The following is a 26,757-nucleotide window of genomic DNA, read 5'->3' as shown; positions in this document are numbered from 1 at the left end:
CCCGAGGGGGAGGATTTCCCGTGACCTCGGGCCAGTGAGGTCGTCTACTTCCTCTCCTTCCATGAGCGTGGGCTAGGGTATCCCGCACACTGGTTCCTGTGTGGGCTCCTCAATGAGTGGGGCCTGGAGCTATAGCACCTCAACCCGACTGGGGTGCTGCATATCACTGGATTCATCACCAAGTGCAAGGCCTTCCTCGGGATGGAGCCACACGTGGACTTCTTTCGATGGATCTTCTCTAGGTGGGCTTTGTTAGAGGGGAAGCCGCTCAGGATCACGTCGATGGGGGGCTTTGCATTGCAGAAGAAACCGAGAATGTTGAGCGCCTACCCCACATACTCACCCTGCGACTCTAACTGGGGGTGGCGTGGGGAATGGTTCTACATCAGGAACCCAGTGGAGGCACTATTCCCGCCTTTGACCAATAGGAGGCCAGAGATGTAGGAGAGCTGGTCATGGGGCCCTACCAGCCAACAGAACAAGAAGCTAGAGATTATTGGTTTAGAGCTCTAGAAGTGATGTGGCACGACCTTGATGGGGTGGGGGTGTTCCACACCTTCTTCCATCGTCGAGTCTCCTCGCTGGCAGAAAGGACATGACCAATGTGGATGTACTCTAGCACGATGGACCCCGACCGTGCGTCGCCAAAGGAGTTGGCGATGGATGAGGTCTGGAGTCAACTTGATCGGGTGTTGCAACTGAGGGCCAAAGAGACCCCGGATGGAAAGCTCGGGCCTCTTCATGCCATGAAGCTATCCAATCTGGTATGCTCCCCTCTCCTTACTCCGTATTCTTTTCCTCTTTTGCTCTCCTGTATCTTGACTTTGAGTCATCCGTTTCGTAGGGACTCGAAGTTTACAAGTCCCGGCCGCATCTTCCGAAGGGGTCGGAGGGCATGGCTCGGCAAGCCACCCTGAAGGAGGCAGCAGTCGAGAAGAAGAAGAAGAGAGCTGAGAAGGCTCGATGGAGGCATGGGAAGGAGATGAAGATCGCCCGGCGTGTGCAGGCTGGGGAAAATAGGAGCGACGTCAAGACGGAGCTCGTGTCGGAGGATCCCTTGGAGATGGGTGACAATGTGATCTCCTTTGTGGATGAGGGGGACCAAGAGGAAGTCACAACCTCAGTGGAGCGTCACGAGCCTATGGCTGCGTCCGCCACCGGTGCATGGGAGGTAGAGAGGCACAGTGATGTTCTCGCACTGAGGAAGCGCGTCGTGAGCTCAGATGCCGTCGGCGAGTGGGAGGTGAAGCGGACACGGTCGCCGTGCCCTTCAGCGGCGATGCTGACCTTGTCCCCACCTGCTTCGGGCATGGCGGAGCAGGCCAAGTGGTTAGAGGAGCGGGCTTGCACCCACGCATCTTTGCGACCGGTGCTGGCGTGTGACCTACAACGGGGGGATGCCCCACCAGCTGCTCTGGTCAACGCGCCTCGAGCCGGTGGTCGCGATGATGCACAGGCTGAGCGGGAGCCGACCAGGTCGACTCCCCCCTCGGTTGAAGTGAGGGGGCATGGCTCACGGCCTATGAGCGGCCCTCGTCTGGCGGACCCATTGCCGGCGGGTCGGGGCTTTAGAGCCCTACCGCTTACATCCCGGTATGATTTCTTCATTTCTTTTCGATCTCATAGTAATTTGAGTTTTTTAGCGTGACTGACCTATATTTTTTCGACAGTGGCCAGATACTGTCGGGGTTGAGCATCGCCCCGCCTCCTGTGTGGGAGGAGTGGAGGCCCACCTTGCAGCGTGTCTCAATGAGCAGCGAGGGGAGCAGGGCAGCAGCAGTGCGACCTTCCCTTCTAGGGGAGGCGCCCCCCGGGTCAGTCGCAAGTACGGTGGTAGCGGCGGTGATCCTAGAGGTGGTGGCGGAGGCCACGTCGGAGGTGAACCTTGCGACCCCTCCCCCAACAGTCATGGTGGAAGAAGGGAGGGAGACCGAGCACCCTGCCTCGTCGGTCGGAGGTCCGCACAGCTCACCCTCCCTATCGGAGCTAGAGGTGTCTAGGGGATGCGGCTAGGCTGGAGGCGGAACATTCGCTGGTGGGCCGTGAAATCAAGGTAGTGGAGGTCCCCTTCGATGGTGAAGCAGGTGACAGGGTGGAGCTGCCAGCGCTATCACAGGAGCTGGCGGTGGTTCGATCGTCTGCTGGGCCTTCCAGCGGGTCGAAGGCGGCCACCAACCTGGTGTAGCCCTGCCCCGGCAACCCATGGAAGGTTTGGTTCATCCTTCGGGATGAGCAGGAGTTGCAGCTCTGGGATGTGCTTAGGGGGAGAGGGCTCGCGATGGAGTCCAATCTCACCCAAACTAGGGTGAAGCTAGAGGAGGCTCTAGAGCAGGTCAAGTCTGTCCAGCAGGTGGTTACTGTCGACCTACCCCGTGTCGTAGAGGTAGGTTTTCTATGTTCATCCTTGACTCCTTGGTCTTCCATTGGTTATCTCAATGTGTTTGCCTTTTGTTTTGTAGGGCTTAGAGGAGATGTCAAGACACAAGTCTCGCTTCCTCTAGGAAGAGCACGCCCAGGAGGCAGCGATGTCACGATAGGTCATCGAACTCGAGCGCGAGCTAGAATCCGCCCGCCATGAGTCTTAAGGCCGGGTGGCCAAGGTGACGGAGGTGCGGGCGATGGAGCGGGCGGCTCGCCGCTGAGAGAGGGCTTGAGGCGGCGAAGGTCCGCCAGGTAGAGACTGAGGTGGCTCTCTAGAAGTCCATGGTGGAGACCGAGGTAGCGCTCCATGGTTCCCTGGAGGCCCTAGAGTCAGAGTGGGAGGCCTTGGAGTCAGAGCGGAAGGGCCGGTCGAAGGTTGACTAGGAAGTGCTCGCGCTTTGGGGCCGGGTGCTTGGGACGGAGGAGGCGAACGCTCGACTACATAAGCAGGTGACTCGGTAGGAGGAAGGGCTCTCCATCCTCAAGAACACCCACCTTGTTATGTACCTTTTCTGCTTTTGGTTGATGTCTTGGTTTTTTCTTTAACTTGCTTCTGAGCTCGTCATCCTTCTTCTAGAACTAGGCGAAAAGGTTGGGTCACTGGAGCAGGACCTAGAGATAGTCAGGGCGATGATTGGCTAGAATGCAGAGGCACTAGCCAAGTCCTTTGAAGAGTGACATGCTTTCGAGGGGAAGCTCAACCAGCTTCGCAACATCGCCTAGGTCATCATCTCGGAGGTCTTTGGGTCGGCGCTGAGCACCAGCTCGCCCACCATCTGACTGGCGGAGGTCCCGGATGAAGTTTGGGCCCTCATCACGATGGAATGTTCTATGGGACATCGGGGGTGCTAACTTCGGTGGCGACGCACCACCTGGACTTGGACTTCGGTGCCATTTGTAGTGGGTACGCCGATGGCTGGAGCCTAGTCGCCATCCATGCGGTTGGGGAGAGCTTGCTGCCACACGCACAGTTGGTGGCAGAGCAAGTCTCCGCACAATGAGTGATGGAGCCTCACCGTGCGAACATAGCTGAAGGCGCGCGTGCAGATGACGTCGTCCAGCCTATGGGTGGAGTGGAGCCTGAGTCGAAACAAAACGTCGTCCCACCTCTGACCAAGCTGAACGCCATCCAACCGGAGGACGAGCAACCCCTACCTTTGCCGGTCGTGCGTGACAGCTGATGCCGTCGGGCAGCCATAATAGCATGTAAAAGTAGAAACAAGTAATTTGTGTAAGGGATAAGTTTGTGGGGGAGTCCCCTGTGTGAACATTTTTTTGTGTATTAATGAACACAACAATTTTGTTTTATGATGAATCACTTCGTTCGGGGAAGTTTGTCCCATTCGTTCCTTATTTTTACCCTAGCATAGCTTTATTTTTTATTCTTTCTTTTTTGCACCTACCCGTTCATCCCATAGGCTGCAACCTTAAGAGCCCGAGCGTGGCCCACGAGGCTCAGCTACTCGCAACCGTAGGTAGTGGTGGGGTGCGATAGGTCGGAATGTTAAAAGCAAAGTTACGTAAGGTAATTAAAGGAACAGACTACCCTTTCATTCGGGTAGAAAAGTTTTTACCATAAGATAGTAAAAAGAGAGGTGGTATCGCACCCTCATGGAGCCCCCGAGCGACCTGGGCCAAAAGTGTTCGGGCCGGGGTGCTTTGTAGGAGCAAACGTTGAATAAAAGAAATCGGTAAGACCGAATTTAAGGGGAAGAAACGACGTAATTGTTCGATGTTCCAAGTGTTGGTGAGAACGTTGTCATTGTCATCCTTCAGTCGGTAGGTGCCCGATCATATTACTTCGGTCATCGTGTAGGGTCCTTCCCATGGCAGAGAGAGTTTGTGCTTCTCCTTCGTCGATTGGGTCCTTTGAAGCATAAGGTCTCCGACCTTGAGGATTCTCCCTCTGATTTTCCTCTCATGGTACTTGCGGAGAGTGGAGCGAATGACGATCGTCTCGTGGGCCTTCTCAAGCAGGTCAACTGCGTCTTGTTGAGCCTCCGCGGCTCGGTCACGGTCGAAGGCCTTCACTCTTAGGGCGCCGTGATCAAGGTCAGAGGGTAGCACTACTTCAGCTCTGTAGGCCAGGAAGATGGGTGTGAACCTTATGGATTGGTTTGAGGTCATTCTCATGCTCTAGAGGATCATGGGGACCTCTACAATCCATCGTCCAGCGTACTTGTTCAGTCGGTCGAAGATGCGCGGCTTGAGTCCTTGGAGGACTATGCCATTGGCTCACTCGACCTGACCGTTAGTACATGGATGTTCGACCGAGGCCCAGTCGATCCTAATGTCGTATCCATCACTAAAGTCTAGGAACTTCTTCTTGATGAAGTTAGTTCTGTGGTCAGTGATGATATAGTTAGGAACACCGAATCGATAGATGATGTCGAGGAAGGATTTGATAGCCTCTTCCGAGCGGATGTTGGTGACGGGCTTGGCCTCGATCCACTTGGTGAACTTGTCGACCGCTACGAGTAGGTGAGTGAAGCCACCCATGCCCTTTCTGAGGGGTCCTACCATGTCAAGGCCCCAGACCATGAACGGCCAGGTGATGGGGATGGTTTGGAGCTCTTGTGCTAGCAAATGAGTTTGCCGAGTGTAGAACTAGCATCCTTCACACATGCGGATGACCTCCTCTACATCTCATAGTACGGTGGGCTAGTCAAAACCTTAGCGAAAGGCTTTTTCGATCAGCGACCTTAGGGCCGCGTGATGTCCGTAGATTCCAGCATGGACCTCGAGGAGGAGCTGCTTTGCCTTGGTCGGAAGGGACGCACTTCATAAGTACTCCCGACGGACTCCGTTTGTAGAGTTTGTTTCTGATCGCGATGAATGTCTTAGCACGTCGGGTGATCCATCATGCTTTAGTCCTTTTGGGTGGGAGAACTTCCTCGAGGAGGTAGGCAAGCAGCGGCGCTCGCCAGTCGGTTTGATCAAGCGCCATCATGGTGATGTCGGTGGGTGATGTCATCATGGAGGCCCTAGGGTCGGAGCCCCCAAGCTCTGGGTCAGCGTTGGGGCATGTTTGGACTGAATTTTCTAGGACACGGGTGGACGGCTCGTGAAGTTCGTTGATGAAGACCCTATCTGGAGTTAGAGCCCGCCTAGTAGCCAATTTCATGAGAAAATTGGTGGCATCGTTGTCCTTTCAGGGGACATGATGTAGTTCGATCCCCTAGAATTTGTCCTCGAGCTTACGCACCTTCTGGAAGTATACTGCCATGAGGGGGCTTTTGCAAGAGGACTCCTTCATGACTTGGTCGACGACAAACTCTGAGTCACCGCGGATGTAGAGCCACGTCGCGCCGAGCTCGATGGCGATGCGCAGTCCGTTAATGAGAGCCTTGTATTCCATGGCATAGTTTGAGGCCAAAAAGTGGAGGCAGATTGCGTAGTGGAGCCTACTCCCGTTCGGGGAGATCAGAACCACTCCAACCCCCGAGCTGGGTGCCATTATGGACCCATCGAAGTACATCATCCAGTACTCATGGGTGACGTCCAGGGTCGGCAACTGTACCTCTGTCCATTTGGCGACAAAATCCACGTGAGCTTAGGACTTAGTAGCGGTACGAGGGATATACCTAATGTCGTGACCCATGAGTTCGAATGCCCATTTGGAGATCCGTCCCGCGGCGTCGCGGTTGCAGATGATGTCTCCGAGTGGGTATGAAGTGACGACCGTGACTTCATGGTTGGTGAAGTAGTGTAGGAGCTTCTAGGTTGCCATCAGCACGGTGTATAAGAGTTTTTGCACCTGGGGGTACCGGACCTTGGGGTCGGTGAGTACCTCCCCGATGAAGTATACGAGTCGTTGGACCTTAATGTGTTGTCCTGGCTCCTCCCTTTCGACGACTAGGGCCACACTCACCACGTGGTTGCTTGCCACGACGTAGAGGAGGAGGGGTTCTCCTCGTTCAAGAGCGACGAGGATTAGGGCCAACATCAGTGACATTTTGAGGCTCTCCAAAGCCTCCTGTGCTTCCTTAGTCTAGATGAATGTGTCTGTTTTTTTGAGTAGCTTGAAGAGAGGCATCCCTCGCTCGCCGAGCCGAGAGATGAACCAGCTCAGGGCGGCCAGATAGCCAGTGAGCCTTTGTATGCCCTTGATGTTACGTATGGGGCCCATGTTGGAGATGGCTGTGATTTTTTAGGGATTGGCCTTGATGTCGCGTTCGGACATGATGTATCCAAGCAGCTTCCCCTTCGGAACCCCAAAAACACACTTTTTAGGATTCAATTTGATGTTGAACCTTCGGAGGTTCATGAACGTCGCGGCCAAGTTTGCGACCAGGTCACAAGCTTGAGCTGTTTTGACCACTAATTCATCAACATAGACGGTGATTGTTGGTTTTGGCCACTCGGCGTGATCAGGCTGATCGAGCGGGTCGATTCGATCGGTGAAGCATTGCTACATGCACCTTTGGTAGGTGGCGCCAGCATTTTTTAGACCAAAAGACATGGTCACATAATAGTACGAACCATACGGGGTGATGAACAAGGTTGCGAGTTGATCGGACTCTTTCATCGTGATCTGGTGATAGCCTGAGTAGACATCCAGAAAGGAGAGGATCTCACATCCCGAGGTGGAGTCGACTATCTGGTCTATGCGTGGCAAAGGAAAGTGATCCTTCGGACATGCTTTGTTGAGGCCAGTATAATCAACGCACATTCTCCATTTCCCAGTCTTCTTTTTCATAAGAACAGGATTGGCAAGCCAGTCGGAGTGATATACCTTTAATGAATCCGACTGCTAGAAGTTTGGCGACCTCCTCGCCTATGGCCCTACGCCTCTTGTCGTTAAAGCGATGTAGGCGTTGCTTGGTGGGCTTTGATCCTGGGATGAGGCATAGTGCGTGCTTAGCAACCTCCCGTGGTATGCCTGGCATGTCGGAAGGTTTCCATGCGAAGACATCACGGTTGGTGCGTAGAAAGTCGGCGATCTCGTATTCCTATTTGGTCGGGAGTTGGGCCCCGATCCACACTGTCTTGGTAGGGTCAGTGGGGTCGATCCCCACCGCCTTAGTTTCCTCGAGTGGGCAGAAGGTAGTCGAGGATGTTGGCTTGTTGCAGTTTGGGACTGCTGGGGTCGACAACTCCCTAAGCCACGAGAGCTCGAAAGAGTTGATGATGGCAGTGGCGAGCTCGTAATGCTCATAGTCGCACGTGAAGGCATGCAAAAAGGCACTACCCACAGTGATGATGCCATTCGGTCATGGCATCTTCAACTTTAGGTAGGTGTAGTTGGGGACTGCCATGAACTTGGCGTAGCATGGGTGCCCCAAGATGGCGTGGTAGAACCCCGAGAAGTCCACCACCTCAAAGGTAAGCACCTTTGAGCGGAAGTTGGCCCAGTCACCAAACGTGACGGGCAGGTCGATCTGCCCGAGCAGGTACGCCTGCGCTCTCGGGATCACGCCGTGGAAGGGAGAGTTCATCGGATGGAGCTTCGATCGGGGGATGCGCATGGCATCGAGGATGTCGATGTAGAGGATGTTGAGGCCGCTGCCTCCATCCATCAGCACCTTGGTGAGACGCTTCTTGCGAATGATGGGGTCGACGATGAGCAGGTAGCGTCCTGGTCTGGCGATGTGGGATGGATGGTCCCTCTGATCAAAAGTGATCGAAGATTCTGACCAGCAAAGGAAGGTGGGGACGGTCGTCTCGGCAATGCATGCCTCTCTGTAGCGCACTTTGTGCTGGCACTTGGAGTAGACAGCATCGGATCCCCCGAAGATCATGATGCATTCCTCAGGGTCAGGAAAGTCATCCCCATCCTTGCCCACCGCGCCTCCTTTCTTGGCTGCTGCCTCCTTGCCCTTTCCTTCTTTTGGCCCATCGGCCTATCGCAGGAAGCGCTTGAGGAGCTCATAGTCCTTGTAGAGGAGCTTGATGGGGTAGGCATGGTTGGTGTAGGGGCTATCCACGAGCTTATCGAAGTGGTCAAGCAGGCCCTGCTAGGGTTGCTTGCCCGTGTGATTAGCTGTGGCGACCAACGTGGAGTTGGCCTGTCGGCGCCGATTCTTCTTGTTCTTCTTGCCCATCTACGTGGAGGGGCCCTTGTCTCGGTCCTTGCGATTGGCCTTGTCCTTGTCCCGGCCTCTGTTGAAGACCACTTCGACCACCTCCTCGCTAGAGGCGTGGTTTGTGGCGACGTCGAGCAGGTCGCGGGTGGTTCGGAGCTTTAGGCAGCCAAGCTTGTAGATCAGGGACTCACAAGTTGTCCTGGAGAGGAATGCGCTGAAGATGTCTGCATCGATGATATCAGGAAGGGAGTTGCACCGTTTTGAGAACATGTGGATGTAATCCCACAGGGACTCGTTGGGCTCCTTCTGGTAGCTCTTGAGGTCCTAGAAGTTCCCAGGGTGGACATACGTCCCCTAGAAGTTCTCGATGAAGACCCTCTTGAGGTCCGCCCAGTCACGGATGCTGTCGTGTGGGAGGAATTTGAGCCATGCCCGAACATGTGTCCCCCACACAGATAGGGAGGTGTTGAATGATGAAGTGGTCATCATCCACTCCTCTGGCTCGGCAGGCGAGCCAAAAGTCTTTAAGCCATATACCGAGGTCCATCTCCCCGGTATACTTGGCGATGTTGGTAGGCGGTCGAAAGCATTGTGGGAACGGCGTTCTCTAGATGCGTCGGCCAAAGGCCCATGGTCCCGGGCCATCCGGGCTGGGACTCCGGTCGTCTGGTCGGCGACCATGCCTAGGGTGCGTCTCACCGGTCCCCTCGATGGTTCGGCCAGAGCCCATGCTGCCTGCTGTCACTGCCGCCCAGTGGACATCATCTTCACACTAGGCCTGACGCCGGTTATTGATGATGCTGTGAGCGTCTTGGTTCGGCCCAAGACATCCGTGCATAGGCGCCCGATGTGGAGCAGGCGCTGGGTCAGGTTGTGGCATAGCTGCGGCCTCCTGTTCTCCACCTGGTGACTGTAGCGGCGAGTGGATGCGTCTGGTGCATCCCCGCCCCCTGGTGGGGAGAGAGGCCATGAGTCGGTGTCGTGACGTGGAGCTCTTCGCCTGTTGAACAGCGGCGGTCTCCACTAGCGCCTGGAGGTTCCGGTGGACTGCTTGCTCCTGTGGGTCGACACGCTCGGGAAGGCCGCACAGAAGCATCACCGTCGCAGCGATGTTTTGACCAGCCGGAGTGAACTGTGGGAGATCGTTCCCCCCGTCGATGATGTTGCGCTGAACCTGGTGGGCGCGACCCCGAGCGCCGCTCATCGGGTTATGCGCATGGGGCACATCGTGGTGTGCCGAGCGCATCGACATAGGTGGCGGCTGGTTCTGCCGCCTTTGTCGTAGCTCCTCGTCGTGCTCCTGGGCACATGCAAGGGCATCCGTGCGAGGGTCCAGAGGGGTGTGGGTCTAAAGAGACTCCACCACCACCGACGGCTGTCCTAGAGCGTCCGCAATAGCGCACTCGAGGGACAGAGGGTGGCTAGGTGCCACGACATCGCTGATGCTGGAGCCGTCGCTCTCAACATCTTCATCCATGAGGTCGTGGAAAGAGGCAGGAGCGTAGCTCGCCATCCCCACGAATTCAGATGTGAGAGGGGGTGGCGCCAGCATCCTTCGGAGCCCTTGGGGGAACGTGTCCGCGGAGGACATGAGGCCATGGGGGAACCGGTCACATGGCGGTCGCGGCAGGGACAACGGGGCCCCTCTAGAGAATCGACAAAAAACAAGAAATAATGAGTAAATAACAAAGCGTACGTTACTCACAGTTGGGTTTGAGCCCTGCGTGGGCTCGGAGCGAAGCGCAGGCTCCTCATCGTTGAAGTCGCTGGGTGTCCCAGAGCCGACGAAGGGTGCCCCTCCGACGGGCGCCAGAACAAGTGCCTCCTCGCAGAGGTGAATCACGCCGAGCCAGTCGGTGACAACGTCCAGGCTTCCAAAGAGGAAGGCCTAGGACGGCTCAAAGATGGGTGGAACCCACATCCCAACTGGTGGGAGTACGGAAAACTCCAACGAGCCGAAGCGAGTCGTATCACTTGAGCCCGCCATGACGAAAATGGCGGAAAGGTGGGCCATCCAATGACCAAAGTCGTGAACGTACGACGTCTTCCCCACGGATGACGCCAACTGTCGGTGTAGAAAGTGACCAACACGTAAATATTTGTAGTTTACCGTACATTATGATCGGATGTGACCTAGCACTCAGTGACACATGGTTTATACTAGTTCAGGTAATGTGCCCTACGTCCAGTCTGAGTCGGTTGAAGACTTTATTCATGAGCCCAGGTGCTCAAAGTTTGCTGTGGGGTTACAAAAGGAAGGAAGTAAGATAGGGGGTGTAAGTGTTCCGGTCGAACTCTGGATCGAAGAGCCGAGAGAGACAGGAGCTCCTACGTGCGCTAAGTATTTGAGCGTATGCTCTTGTTGGAGTTGTTCGTTGGGTGTTTGCATCGATCGAATCGTCCTAGTGGTCGAATTATCCGAGAGTCGATGTCATTGGGAGAGGGCGCATCCCCTTTTATAGATGAAGTGGACGGCCTTACAAGTGAGAGAGAGAGAGAGTTTACGTATGCTACTAAGTCTTGTTGCCCACGCCGTCGGGTATAATGATGATTGTAGGCGCCCACAACACTGTTGATGTCAGACGCATGTAGGAGATTTTACCGTATTTACCATGTATGGCAAATGACGACGCCCACAACACTGTTGATGCCCAGAGGCATGTGGGGGGTTTTACCGTGTTCGCGTGGTATGGGAGTTGAGGGCGCCCACAACACTGTAGGGCAAACATCGGCGCCCACAACACTGCTTAGGCTCTGACATGCCTGGAAGGTGACAGGGCACCCTTCTGACATGCCCTGTCGGTACTATACTGCAGGTGTACATGGTACAGTCCTTGGTATTGCAGTTGACTTGAGCGTCCTGCCTTACTTGCTCTGCTCGTTGCCTAGGTCCTCACCGAGCGGGCGTCCTCGGTCGGTTGGTCCCAGTCGCCTCCAACTACGCCAGTCGGAGAAGAGCTATAAGCAGAGGTTCGGTGCATCCCCGGTCGGAGAGGCGGGCCAGAGTCGGAAGCGGCGTTGGCCAAGGCTTCCGGTCGGAGAGGCAAGCCGGAGTCAGAAGCAAGCGTCGTTCCTTCTTGGCTAGGCCTTTCGGTCGGAGAGGCGGCCGGGGTCGGAAGCGAGCGTTGTTCCTACTTGACCAGGCCTTCTAGTCGAGGCGGGCTGCAGTCGAAAGCGAGCGTTGTCCTTTTCTTAACCAGGCCTTCCAGTCGGAGATTGGATCGCCCTTCTGGCCTGTCATTATGTTTTTGGGCCGACCCAGTAGTTGCGAGTTGTTCGCAACGTCGTCTGCTGGGCCGAGCTTTTGCTGTGAAGCAGGTCCATGAGGGACCCGGGTTTATGAACCCGACACCACATGTGTTTTTTTGTTCTTTCTTGAGCTATCCTAAAATTTTGAACTATATTATAGGACATGGAGAGTATGAGCTAGTTTATATACTTGTCAGACATTAGATACTAAGAAACTATATTTCTACGGATAGTTTTTCAAAAAAAAATTATCCAATCACATGTTTTATCTCTGCATCATTTACATATCATATTTCTTTATATCTTGGTTCCATTGGAGACATAGTTTCTTATTTTCTCCACTATTTTCTTTAATTTTAATGTCACATCCTCACTTTACTAACCCCCATCATCCTGAATAAATTCCTAGAGTAATTTTCAAGTTTAACCGACTTTATAGAAAAAATGTCAAGATTTATGACATCAAATTAGTTTGTCTGATACTCCCTCCATCCCAAATTGTAAGTCATTCCAAGAATCTTGGAGAGTCAAACTTTTTCAAGTTTGACTAAAATTATAGAGAGAAGCACAAAGATTGATGACATGAAATTGGTATAATATAAAAATATAACTAATGAAGAATCTAATGATACTTACTTGGTATGATAAATATTATTATTTTGTTAAATAAATTTGGTCAAACTTGAAAAACTTTGACTCTCCAAGATTCTTGGAATGACTTACAATTTGGGATGGAGGGAGTACATCATAAACTATATTTTCATAACATACTTACTCATTTGATTTCACAAATGTTTGTATTTTTTTTACAAATCTAGTCTAACATAAATAAAATTAACTTAGTATGAGATAATTTATTCAGGACAGGCTCAGAATCTCAGCCAAGGTATCAGTGTACGGAGTTTGCGGTGATTTTCCGGTCGGACCGGGCCGTGGAAATGCTCACGTACCGCGGTCAGTCAGTCCAAGACCGTAGCCATGACCAGACCAGACCCAGCCCCAGCCCCGAGCAAAATCGAGCCAGTGCTTTACGATTCGTGCATGACCATCCGGCGACCCCGATCGCCCGATTGCCCTACCCGGCTTGCCTGCTTCCCTGTCCCATAAAATCCGACGCGCCGACGCCTCGATTCGTCGCCTCCCCCGAGCCGAGCCCCCCATTCCTGCCACAAATCGCCACTAAAACCCTAGCCTTCCGCCATGGCCACCTCCCCAGCCGCTCCGACCGCCTCCGCCGCCGCTGCGGCCACGATGGCTGCCGAGGCCGCCGAAGGGCCGGTGCTCAGCGTAGTATCGAAGCGTCTCCGCGCGCTGCGGAAGAAGTACAACCGCATCACGCAGATGGAGGAGTCGCTCGCCGCCGGCAAGACGCTCAACCGAGAGCAGGAGGAGGTTCTCCGCTCCAAGCCCGTCGTCGCCGCTCTGATCGACGAGCTCGAGCGCCTCCGCCCCCCGCTCGCATCCGCCGTCGCGGAGGAGCTCTCCTCCCGCCCCGCCCCCGCCACTGCCCCCGCCGCCGACGCTTCCTCCTCCGACTCAGATTCGTCAGTCCAGGACCTCCTCGCGCTCGTCTACTTTGGCTCCCTCTTCGACGTCAAGCAGCAAAGCGACTTCGTCTCTTTGGTTTACGCGAGCGAGCTCGAGCGGAGCAGCTGCCTCACTTATGACTACGTCGGGGATGATCCAGAGGACAGTCTCGCGGAGACCGATCTGAACGCGGTTTCTGCCCTTGCCTCCCTCGCCGCGTCGCGCCCTCCAGCTGGTGCCGGAGTCTCGCACCGTGACGCCCTTCAGGCTTGTGCCCATCACGCCCGCCTCTGGCTCCGCCGTGCGGATGAACCCATCCACCCTGATTCCACCATCACATGTGGGTATTTCTACAGGGCGTTAGCTTGATTTTGTTTGGATGGTAGGATAGTCTGACTTAGACTTAATCTGTATTTCCTTTTGGCTGTAGATGCTGGGGTGAGGGCAAAGCTGGATAGGATCATGGCATCGGGCTACTACACAGCTCAGCTAGAAATGAGGCCACCATTGGATCTGGCTGCTGCAGTGGCAAGCTTTGGAGCTGGAAGTGTGCAGGTGCAGGAGAGTATGGTTGTGTCACCTCAGGCACCGGAAGCAGTTGAGGAGAACCTGGCTGTTGAAGGACACAAGGTGAAATCATACTTGTTATTTTGCTTTCGTCCTTTCGTCAATGTTTGGTTGGCATTTCCAAATGATTGCTGATCCATTAACTTTGTCTTGCTGTGTATGTATGATTGATCTACTTTACTATACAATTATTTATGAGGCTGCTGCTTGTAGATTATATCTTTTCTAGTATGACTGTCCATACTCCAGATTAGTTATCTAATGTTGATTCATAGTATCTGGGTTTATGTTAACACCACAGGAAGATACATCTCTGGGCTCTTTTCTAAACAATATGTTACTTTGATGTTTTGTAAATAGTAATGCATTGAACAGAAAATTAGTTTCTTTGGTTGGAAAGAAACCTAGAAGATGATTTATAGGTTCATTTGTTTTTTTTTCTCATGCCCTGAGTATTTAGCCTATAAGAAATGATTTCAGAACCAAACAATATGTTTGTTTTAAAGTATTCTAGACCTGTATTCTGTGGAGGAACTTAGGCCAGTCCTTTTTTTTTTGTTGGGGGGGGGGGGGGGGATGGTTCAGTTTCATTAATAGGGTGCCACTATGTCACAGTGCTTTTGTTTCCTGGATCTTAGTGCTGAACTACACTTGTAAAACTTGGATGCTACTTTTTTGTCTAGTTGCAATGCCAGGAAGCTAGTTTCTTTTACATTATATGTTTGTCACAGAACAAAACATATTATTACTTGTTTTGTTTAATACAATGGTTTAATGATTTTCAATGATCTTTCTGATAACGCCGGTTATTGTTGATTTTATCCTATTTGTTATACTATCTTAAGTTTTACAAAGAGCATACTTATATATTACTAAATAAGCTTAAATAGATTCATCAGGAAATATAATTCTATTGTGGACCTATTTAGTGTCATAAATGTCAATAATCTTCCCTATAAACTTGGTCAATGTTAAAATAGTTTGACTTCGAACAAAACTAGAGTGTCATTGGCCAGGTGCAAGCGGTAGAGTCTTACCGCCTGTGACCGGAAGGTCCCGGGTTCGAATCGCGGTCTTCTCGCATCGCACAGGTGAGGGTAAGGCTTGCCACTAACACCCTTCCCCAGACCCCGCACAGAGCGGGAGCTCTCTGCACTGGGTACGCCCTTTATACGTATGGGGATGTTAAAAAGCTACGACAGTCAAGTGTCGTAAATGATGATAGTTTTTTAGCTGAAAACGTGATGTAAGCTCTAGGGTTCATCAGGAAAATCAATATCACTTGTTTGTTTACATGTTGCAAATTTAGGTTACATCTTCGAAGTGACCATCTGTATTCTGGACATTAGTGTATTTGTGATAATTGACTTTCTTAATTTTGCTAACATTAGTTTCCATTGCCGCAGCAATTTTATGTCATGACAATGAAATTGTAGTGTCTGGTGCTTGTATCTCGTGTTGCTTTAGGCATAGTTTTGGGTTCCCGTGACAACATAGCTAAACTATTTAATAAAGATTGGAATTTTTTTCGTTTTCATAAGCACCATGGTTTCATACAACTGGAAACTTGGTGGTCCAAGAAGTCCTGAAATAAAACACCTTTGTCTTTGTTCAATCAAATTACGAAATTTTTGGTTCACTGATCCCTCCTGTTCATTTCCTGACATTCATATTTGTCAGTCATGCCAACTTCCGAAACACCCATAGCTAGTGCCTTCATAATATGTTTGGCATGTTGTTATCCCTAATATATGTATTTGCCTTTAGATAGCACCGATATTGAAGTGAGACAGACAGGTTCATAAAAAAACACAATTTTTCCGTATATGGTACAGGATATTGGCTGATCAAATTTTCTGTCAGATGCCACCATCAGTCTTAACTAACTGGAAGTCATAAAATTTAGAGCTCATCTTAGTATGTATATGAAACACACTTACTGGCCCATTCATCGTAGATAGGAAAAAAGTTATTCCTTTTTCAGCCTGAAATGCATCTGCAATGACCATGCTATTTAATCCTCGTGATAGGTCTACAAATTAGATGAATAAAACCTGTGTGTAAACAATAAATAAAACAACTTATGTGTGGAATGAAACTTGATGGTAGGTATATAAGATCATTTCAGTAAGCCTTACATTTTATTTAGTTCTAAAACATATAGACAAGAAAACGTTTCCCATCTTCTGTAGTTCTGTTATCAACTTTCTTTACAGTAGACACACATCTATTCAGTTCTGAAATATGCAGCATTGTACCCATAGATGAAAATGTTACAATCAGGCATCAGCTTTAGCCATCTAACTCGACGTTTGTATATAGAATAATGCTCATCAGTTTGTTCATGAAATTTAACTTAGCTTGATCATCACTCCCTATTACAGTAGGAAGAACCATTGTAGCTGTAACTTTTTGTAGAACATTTTTTAGCATGTGAATTCATTATTCTTCTTGTTAATCCCATACATTTGTACCTTAGAATGCTCAATGCTGTATGATCATCACTCCCTGTTACAGTAGGAAGAACCATTGTAGCTGTAACTTTTTGTAGAACATTTTTTAGCATGTGAATTCATTATTATTCTTGTTAATTCCATTCATTTGTACCTTAGAATGCTCAATGTTGTATGTTTTGTTGTCAGAACAATCCCCGTTGCTTTTATTCCCTTGCTGGCTTGCTTATTTATAGTTTTAAACTTAGCTCATAAATTGTAGTCAGAGTGGATAGCGTGAAAGGCAGCTAGAATTTTTGTGGTGTTCAGTATACCAGATACTTAAGTTGGATTGAAACTGAGCTAGACAAATTTGGCCCTGATGGACCGGACAAGGTTATCCTATGGCTACGTAACAAGGCTAAACTATACCCTTGTAACGACCTAGATAGGTGACACCCTAAGAACCATGGGGCTGGAAAATTTGTAGCACTAAATTCATTTGTAGTCTGTTTACCTCAATGCTAAATGTTAAACAGTTGGTGACCTACCATTTAACCATTATTTGTGTAAAATGGCTATTTTAGCGAGCTAAACGACCAATTAAACGGGGCAAACGGATGATTAAATGAAAATGGCATGCCACCATTTGGCGTTGAAACGACAATTTAGATGAACAATGTTTGTAAGTACTCAATACCTCATGAGTTAATTCTTTGTATTTAGTGATTAGTGGAATGTATCTGTTTGAGAATGTAGGAATGTTCTTTAGTTGCTATCTGGGACATGCATCAAACAATAACCAAAGTCCTATATTAATGAAATGACCCGCAGCTCTACCGCGTCGTCCGAGAAAAAAGCAATAACCAAAGTGAAAAGAGTTTAAATTCATCCTTATTATTCTATACATGCTAGAATACGCTCATATCGAGCTTGTTATGACATTGGTGAAGTCACTACAAACAGGGGAAAAAATAGCTTGTAATTTGCCATTTGGATTGTTACTGTAGTTATGCTCCCTCTGTCTCTCAATATTTTAACAGTTACTATAGGGTGTTATTTGGAGAATATCTGTGCAGTGAGAGAACAGGAGTGTTTTTTTTAACAAAGAAACATCAGTGTTCAGTGGTGTTGGTTATTGTTCATGCTAATTTATTCGTTATTTATTTATTTATTTATTGCTTGAATGACCTTCATAAAAGGTTGTTCTTAGATACTTGTGATGTTTGTTATTTGTTCATGCTAACTTAAAAGTTTTTTTTGGTTTTTGCTTGAACGAGTATCATATAGGGTTGTATAGCAATGGTACCTTAATCCTCACATTACAAAGATCGATCATTTTAGAAACTAAACCAGTCTCGTATGTGTATAAAATGTAAACTATATAAAAAGTGGAATCTGTCTTATCTTCCTTGACAGTGTGCATATTCTTTTGTGATGCTAAGATATTTATTGTGATGTTTGTACCATATCCTTTTTTTTCTTTTATAAAGTGAACATTCTTATTTCTCTTTAGATATACGTAATGAAAAGCGAAGATTATTTAAGTCGATGTCTTGTTTCAGTTAGGTCTTTTTGCCTGATTGTTTGTCCATGAAAGATTGGTGTCTGTTTTCTGTACTGTAGATTTGCCTGTCTCTTAATCATGATCGCATGGGTTTGTGTTCGAGTAGGGGCTGGTAACAAACAAAATGAGTTTTTATTTCTTGTTTTATGCTATTTTAGATTGTGTTGTCTTTGTGTTTGAGGGAAAATGTGTTCTCTAATTAGCTCTGCCTTTATATTTGTTAAGGATTTATAATCTTTTTTACTTGTGTTCATGCATCTTTGCTAACAACACACTTTTTTCCATTTTTTTACGGATATTCTCATTTTTCCACTGGTTAGCCCTTTAGATGATAAAAAAAAAACTTGCACCTCGTCATGTACATTGTAAAGTTTTACTATGTTGTTTTCTGGATTTCATCTTTATTTTTTTTACTGATGTATGTGTTCATTAACAGGATGAGAAGGAAGATTCTCAGGCTACTGAAATCTACAGTGATCATCAGGCTCCTGTTGTTGACGTTGAACACGAGGTATTGCTTTTATGATAAATGATGTGATGGTGAACTCTCTTTGGTTTGAATGTTTCCTCTTTGTACTAACTATGTTGTTTCAGGAGGATGAAGGCCTGGTGAATCCAACTGATGAAGTTCCTTCAGCTGAGGCAGAGCAGGAGACATTTGATGCTGATGTGGAGGATCAGGAACAAAAAGACCAGCAATTCACCCAGCGGCGGTCTTACCAGAACCAGCGTGGTGGTGGTGGTCGTGGCGGCGGCAGGAGGGGCTATCCTAATGGCCGTGGAGGGCGTGGTGGCCGAGGCGGTGGATACCAGAATGGCCGTGGGGGTGGTGGATACCAGAACGGCCGTGGCGGAGGCGGTGGGTACTACTATGAATCTGGATACTACCAACCGAGGAACTACAACAACAGAGGCCGAGGCGGTCGCTCGGGCGGTGGCAACTCTTACTACAACAACCATGGTGGAGGTGCACAGGGAGGCGGCCATGGGCATCTTGGGAGGATTGAGCTGGGTGCAAACGCCTAGCTCGCTGACTGTTTTGTCTGAGGATGTGGAGCGAGGGAGGGGAGCCATTTTGTTATTATAGAACTAACTTAGCCTGTTATTACGCCACCGTTGGCCCCATCTGTGAGTTCCTTTTGCTACTCGAGTGACTGCACATGGTCGGTCGGTAATGTGGAAAAACTCTGGGAAAGTAGTTTCAGGTCATATTCGTTCTCCTAAGTTGCGTCTTTTATGTGTTAATATGCCCTTATTTCTTCATTATATTATACTCTGCTGGAGGAGTGGAGGTGTCGATGTTGTCACCAGATTTTGTCGTTACATCAGGTTGCTGTGTTCTATCGGATCTTCGCAGCATTTAAAGGTGATTGATGACCCGTTGCTTAGGCCTAGAAGTCTTTTGTTGCAAACGCTTATACCAAACCGAACCTCTGGCTGGTTATTAAGAGATGTAAGAAGGTAGACGGATGCTTGATGGCTCCAATAGAGATTGTCGCATTGTTGGCTCCATCCTAATCTGTCCGCTTTGTCCTTTTACGAAACGGGGTCCACCAACAGACACCTATTCTACAGATGATCTCATCCGTCCAAGCAAGTAGTTATGATTAGAGATTAGATTAGCAGTTAATTTTCTCGAACAGTCACGTCCGTATGATGTTCGTACAGCGTGACCCTTCACTTGTATATATATCTAAGAGATCAATGAAAGCAATGGTTGTTCCAAAATCTTGTTCATTTTTTCATTCACTTTCAACACGTTATCAGCACGACGACACAGAGGCAACGAAGGCCTCTGAACCATCACCGGTAAGCATGATGAAGATTGACTTACCGTCACATGTTGTTCGTCAACTGTTCTTCGCCCTTCGCCGCGTCGGTGGAGTTCGCCGTGGCTTGATCCGTCACCACGGCCACCATGGACAACGCCGCAGCGTCTTCGAGCGCCTTGGGCCTCGTGTTCACCGCAACATTGCCCATGGTCATGGCCATGGTCCTTTCGGCCGCCTCTTCGACTCCGCTGTTCGTGGCTTCCGTTCCAATGCAGTTCCTCGCCGCCGATAGACTCCTGTTCGTGGCCGCCATGCTTCTCTTCCGCGCGACCTTCGTCTGCAGAGCCAGCCACCATCTCCTCGCCTTGGCTTGGACGGTGCCGGCCCCAGCAACGTTGCGCCTCCAGCGGTTGAAGCCCCGGCGCCACCAGTCGTGGAAGCCCCGGCGCCGCCCGTTGATGAAGTGGTTGCCGAGCCCATCGCCGCGTACGTCCCCACAGAGCTAATGTCGCCGGCACCGTCACCGCCTCGCTTCTGGTGCGACTTCTGCAAGGAGTTCACCTCGATCCCGCACACGCTTGAGTACTCATACTTGCTGCCGACGCCCACACCAGCCTCTCCGACTCTAGTGGCGACAGGCAACGGCGTCCCCCCGCTCGATCCGTGGTTTCTGAACACGCGGGCTGCTCCCGCGCTTGACGCCGTGAAGATTGAGGAAGAGGAGGATGTGGTCACCAGCCTCGGCATCGGTGACATCTTGAACAGCGCGGCGAGATCGGGCGTCTCGCCGTATTTTTTCCTCGACAGGGCCAGACCCTCGGCTCCGCCTCCGGCTCACGCGGGCCCCTCAGTTCCTCCTCTGGTGGCGACTCCAGCACCGGCGGCCGCTTCCTCGGCCGCGACACGCGCGCGAAGCTGTGGCCCGCATGAAGGCGCAGGCACTCCCGGCGGTGCCTCCAACTTTGACTGAGGGCACAGCCCCCACGCCCCCCACGATTCGCTGCCTCCTCGGCCGCAGGGTGGCCACCGTGGACAGGCGCCCGGGGATCCACCAGGGGACTTGGAACCCGGCCCTGCTCGGCCTCCCGTCGGCGGAGGTGCTCAACATTGCTAGCGGCGGCAGCGGTTTCTACTCCCCGGAGGACGGGGACTCCTCGAACTGAAGACCGGTAGCGGTGGCGCAGTGGAGGGCGATGGCGAGGTGGTTTGCGGCGGCGGCGGCGGTCTCCGAGAAGACAGCGGCGGTGAGCGGTTAGGGTTGAAACCCTAACTGTCGTCCGAACCCTCTTTTATGCGCTGCGTGCGCGGGATGGGCCGGCCCAAGGCCGGTGCCCTGGCCTCCCTCCCCTTCCCTGTGCCTGCCCGATTGGGCCAACCTGGGCCCAAAATCGAAAATGGGTTCAATCCCATTTCAATGGCCTGGCCAGCTCCTTATCTTCTTTTTATTTATTTTCAGCATTAATTCGTCAATGACTAAGTTAGTCTCTTATAATTATGTGCTGTAAAATTAAGTACACTTATGTTTAGTCGCTGACTTTAACTATAGTTGTACTTGTGATATTTTATCATTATAAAATATCCATTTATGATATTATTCAAAGTATTTGTCCCTGTATGTATGGCAAATCTAATAAATAATATCCTTGTTATTATGATCTTACAAATTATTTATTCATTAATCACTTTTGCAATCGATCATTTTATTTAAGCCCCTTTTATGCTTTTTTACTTTAAAGCACTACGCGCTTAAATAATAGATGCAACATATGTATATTTTCTCATCAATTGTTTAACGCGCATGTTCCCTATTTGTTTGTTAGCCATACACAAGGTAGCACCATTGTTGCTACTGCGAGATCTACACTAAGTAAACACTTAGTGACTATCCTCTACGTGCGTACCCAACATCACAAATGAGAACATTTGGTCTACATCTTTTCACAAAGATGACTACCATTAATTTGCATTCCTATTGGCTATACACAAGGTAGCACCACAGTTGCTATTGTGGGATTTACACTAAGTCCACAACTTAGTGACTATCCTCAACGTGCGGTCTACATCATTCTTGATGACTACCTTAAGACGTGTTTATACAACTTGCATAATTACTTGGCATCTACTGTTAATACAAACTATGCCCAATTTGAGGTCTACACTTTTATGGTGACTACCTCCATTATTTTATTATGCACATGAGATCTTTACACCATTAATAATACAAGATTTATCTTGTATCTATCTTGCATCCCATAATTACAATACACCACAACATTTTTATAACTTAAAATGTTTTGATGGTTTGCCTCATGTAGGATCAATGACCTTCAAAGAGTTTGATTTGCTTGCTCTAGACGGCCACAATTATCCCACATGGGCTGTGGACGTAAAGGTTAGTCTTGCGTCCCGTGGACTTTATCGAGCTGTGTTACCACCCGAAGAGGGTGTTGCACCTCTTGATGATCAACATGTATACACAGCCCTATATCTCATTAGGAGCCATATTCATCCTCATCTTAAGGCTGAATACTTGTTGGAAGAGAACCCACGAAATATATGGAATTCTCTTAAGCAACGCTATGAACAACAAAAGGCACTTGTCCTGCCTGCGGCCAATTATGAGTGGACGCAACTTCGCTTACAGGATTTCAAAACTGTGAGTGATTACAACCATGTTGTTCATAGGATTTGCTCAAAGTTGCAATTCTGCGAGAAAGAACCTACAGATGCAGATAAAATAGAAAAGACTCTGTCTATTATGCTTTCCTCTGAAAGGATTTTTCTATTATGCTTTCCTCTGAAAGGATTCTTCAACAACAATACCGTGAAAGGCGTTTCTAGGTTTATTCTGAGCTTATACAAACTTTACTTAAGGCCGAAAAACATTCTGAACTTATGGTTTGGAATAATCAGCAGCGCCCCGTAGGGTCTGCTCCATTGCCGAAAGTACATGCTTACACTCAGAATAAACCCAAATTTGATGGTGGACTTTCTAAGACCCATCCTCAGGGAAATTCTAAGAAAGATAAAAAACAACGCAGACGCAATAAGAAATCCCAAACTCGTGTTTCCAACAATGGTAAGAACATTTTCAAACACAGGAATGACAAACCTGTGTGTCAGAAGTGTGGTTGTTACAGCCATACTACAAAGAAATATCATACCCCAAGTCATCTTGTTGATGTCTACTTAAAGTCTGTGGGTCATGGACGTGCTGCACCAGGACAGAAGTATGAAGCCCACTTCAACATTTGACCTGACACCACCAGGAATAAGGCTAGTTGTTCGCAACAAGTTCCAATGGAACCAAGCAGCAACAACATACTAGGAGGCGAGGATCTTGCTGATACGGGGAATATGATCGTGGAATATGCATCCAACGACATATTTGGAGACTTTAAATAGGCTCCCAATTCTAATGTCTTTATGTCCTAGTGATTATAATAGTTAAAATAATTTATGTCCTATGTGTTGTAAATATTTAATAATGTCATCACTATTTGGTTTGAATATCCAATAAATGTAATGTACACATTTGATATTCAATAAATAAAGTATGTATTCTATATATCATCAAAGAGTTTTATATCAAATTCTTTATTTATATATAGTTTCTACGGGGGTCAATCTGATGGAGGAGGAATTATGCCTAGTGGACAGTGGTACCACTAATTCTATACTTAGAGAAACAAAATATTTCCAAACTCTTACAAAAAGATAAGAAAATGTTTTGACAATCGCCGAGGATGCTACAATAGTTGGCTCTGGTCGTGCCACTATTGTACTCCCCATGGGTACCCAAATTATAATTGAGGATGCATTATTGTATCCCGATTCAAAGCGTACCTTATTAAGTTATAGAGATATTCGTCAAAATGGTTTCCATATAGAAACTGGTGATGACAATAATGAGGAAATTCTCCTTGTTACTAAAAATAGCGGATATGGCAAACGAATTATTGAGAAAATTCCATCTTTTCCGTTTGGATTGTACTACACATACATCAAACCCGTACCACATGTTGCGTACAAGGTAATTTTTCAGAATGTTGACGCATTCAAAATTTGGCATGAACGCCTTGGCCATCCTGGTATAGGGATGATGCGAAAAATTATCAGCAATTCTAAAGGTCATGAGTTAAATACTGCTAAATTCCCAAAATCTTCAGATTTTATGTGCACTTCATGCGCTACAGGGAAATTGATCGTATGGCCATTGCCCGTTAAGATCCAAAATGAGCCACTAAAATTTCTTGAACACATTCAAGGAGATATTTGTGGCCCCATACAACCAATGTCTGGACCATTCAGGTGCTTCATGGTTCTAATAGATGCATCTACTCGATGGTCTCATCTGTGTCTTTTGTCCACACGTAACCATGCATTTGCAAAAATTATTGCTCAAGTTATTAGACTTAGAGCACATCATCCTGAACATCAAATTCAATCAATTCGAATGGACAATGCTGCTGAATTTTGCTCAAAGGCTTTCAATGATTATTGTATGGCTTTAGAAATTCAAGTTCAGCACTGTCGATGTTTTAGACCTGGGGGTCCTCAACCAACTAGTGAATTTGTTCTGCGTGTTCCCGATTCTGGATGGTGATGCAAAGAGAAACAAGGCTTATACTCATGCCAATCCTCCACCGCTGCACCGAGCCGTCTAGGTGGTGGCAACCACCAAGAGAAACAAGCGAAATTCGCAGCGCAACACGAATACCAAGTGCCTCTAGATGCAATCACTCAAGCAATGCACTTGGATTCTCTCCTAATCTCACAATGATGATGGATCAATGATGGAGATGAGTGGGAGGGCTTTGGCTAAGCTCACAAGGTTGCTATGTCAATGAAAATGTGCGAGAGAGCCCCCTTGAGCCGGCCATGGGACTATAAATAGAGTCCCAATCAAATAGAGCCGTTATACCCCTTCACTGGGCAAAACGCGCTCTGACCGGACGCTCCGGTCATACTGACCGGACGCTGGCCCTCAGCGTCCGGTCGCCCGATGGACGCCACGCGTCACCAGCTTCAAACTCTGTTCATCAGATTTCAACGGCTACGAAGCTGACCGGACGCTCCGGTAAAACTGACCGGACGCTGAAGCCCCAGCGTCCGGTCGTTTCCAGTAAGCTCCCTGAGGCATATTTTTTCGACCGGACGCATCCGGTCCACCTTGACCGGACATAGACCAGCGTCCGGTGCAATATCCTCAGTACTGTGCAGACCCGTCAGTTTGACCGGACGCAGTCTTTCAGCGTCCGGTCACTGCGTGACCCAGCGTCCGGTCAGTAGACCGACGCCAGCATCATTTCAACCAACTCCATTTCAATTCTAACTTCTTCAACCTTGCTCAAATATGCCAACCACCAAGAATTTGCATCCGGCGCAATAGAAAATAGGCATTCCATTTTTCCGAAAGCGCCGAACCCATCTCAACCCTACAAACACCACCTCCTTTGTAGATGTGCCAACACCACCAAGTGTATCACCTTGTGCACATGTGTTAGCATATTTTCACAAACATTTTCAAGGGTGTTAGCACTCCACTAGATCCTAAATGCATATGCAATGAGTTAGAGCATCTAGTGGCACTTTGATAACCGCATTCCGATACGAGTTTCACCCCTCTTAATAGTACGGCTATCAATCCTAAATGTGATCACACTCTCTAAGTGTCTTGATCACCAAAACAAAATAGCTCCTACATTTTATACCTTTGCCTTGAGCCTTTTGTTTTTCTCTTTCTTCTTTTCCAAGTTTAAGCATTTGACCATCACCATGCCATCACCATTGTCATGATCTTCGCCATTGCTTCATCACTTGGAGTAGTGCTACCTATCTCATAATCATCTTGATCAACTAGGTTAGCACTTAGGGTTTCATCAATTAACCAAAACCAAACTAGAGCTTTTACGTGCACTCTCCCTAAGGGTTTGTCGAGATCTAGCTTGCAGCGACTCCTGTAGGGATTGTGTTTTGCTTCTTGAGGTTTCGGTGGGTGCGCGCGAGCGCAGCCGCCGGGTGTAGCCCCCAAGGCCCTGGAGGAGTGGAGTCACTCCTCCAGGGGCTTTTTTCGTATTTTGAGTGAGGAGTTTTTATCGTATTTGCCGAGCCCACAAGTGTGAGTTCGGGTCGTGGGGTTTCGGCAAGGTCGCAGGGAGAGCCCCCGAGCCTCCGCACGAAGCAAGAGGGCGGTCAGGGGTGCCCCTGATTTTTTGTGCGGCCCTCACGCTTACTTTTCGCTCGGAAGGAGGGGTGGAATGTGCCAGGCTACCCTCAGTGGGCACGAGCGGTGGCACTTCCGGTGAGCTGTTATCGGGTAAGTCCGAGTGGAGGCCCGCGCCCCGTTCACTAGGGGACGGCTAGTGGTCCGGAGACGCACTCCAAGGGTATCGGAGGGTTTCTCTAGTGGGTGCCGAGGCTGTTCGCTGGGCCCCGGTGGCTTGGTGCCCTCCCTACGGTGGGATCCCATTCGGAGACTTCCCTGCCGGTCTCGGACACGACTTAGGATGCCCTAAGCGATTTGTTTGCTCGGGCCTTGGCCATTCGTGGGCTCGCCCATAGTCGTCCCTAACTCTATTGCCCTGGGGCGGCTGTCGAAACCTCAGGGGGCCCAGCCTTCGAACCCCTGGACCGTAACGGGCTCGGTGCCCTTTATCGTATTTGTAATGAAACTTCTAGTGCGGACTTAGGTCGTTTGTCGTTGTCTTGGGTGCAGGAGGAGCCCCCGAGCCTCCGCCCGGAGCGAGAGGGCGGTCAGGGGTCCCCTAGCTTTTTTGTTCGACCCTCACATATCCTTTTTGTTCGGACGGAGGGGTTGTTTGCCGAGCCCATTCGGGTGTGAGCCGGAGCCGTCGGGTCTCGGTAAGGTTGTAGGAAGAGCCCCCTAGCCTCTGCACGGAGCGAGAGGGCCGTCGGGAGTTCCCCTGTCTTTTTGTACGCCCCTCGCGCATGAGGGTTTGTTTGCCGAGGCCCCTTTGGGCATGAGCCTAGGTCGCGGGGGTCTCGGCAAGGTTGCAGGAAGGGCTCCCTAGCCTCTGCCCAGAGCGAGAGGGCCGTCGGGAGCTCCCCTGGCTTTTTGTATGACTCTCGCGCTTCCTTTTTGCTCGGAAGGAGGGGTTGTTTTGCCGAGGCCCCCTTGAGTGCGAGCCGGGGTCGCGAGGTCTCGGCAAAGTTGCAGGAAGGGCCCCCTAGCC

General features: G+C 49.4%; 1 protein-coding gene across 1 annotated transcript; it reads left to right on the top strand.

Annotated features, from left to right (window-relative positions):
- The first annotated feature begins 12,824 nt into the window (after positions 1–12,824).
- LOC136541335 (uncharacterized) lies at positions 12,825–19,168 on the top strand. The gene is made up of 4 exons (XM_066533204.1): positions 12,825–13,563; positions 13,654–13,853; positions 18,226–18,300; positions 18,384–19,168. Exons 1-4 carry the CDS (start codon positions 12,897–12,899, stop codon positions 18,813–18,815), a joined length of 1,374 nt encoding a protein of 457 aa, XP_066389301.1. The 5' UTR covers positions 12,825–12,896; the 3' UTR covers positions 18,816–19,168.
- Positions 19,169–26,757: the final 7,589 nt, after the last annotated feature.

This window comes from Miscanthus floridulus, chromosome 1 (genome assembly GCF_019320115.1).
Source record: "Miscanthus floridulus cultivar M001 chromosome 1, ASM1932011v1, whole genome shotgun sequence".
NCBI classification, from domain to species: domain Eukaryota; kingdom Viridiplantae; phylum Streptophyta; class Magnoliopsida; order Poales; family Poaceae; genus Miscanthus; species Miscanthus floridulus.
This window is presented reverse-complemented; position numbering and strand designations above follow the sequence as displayed.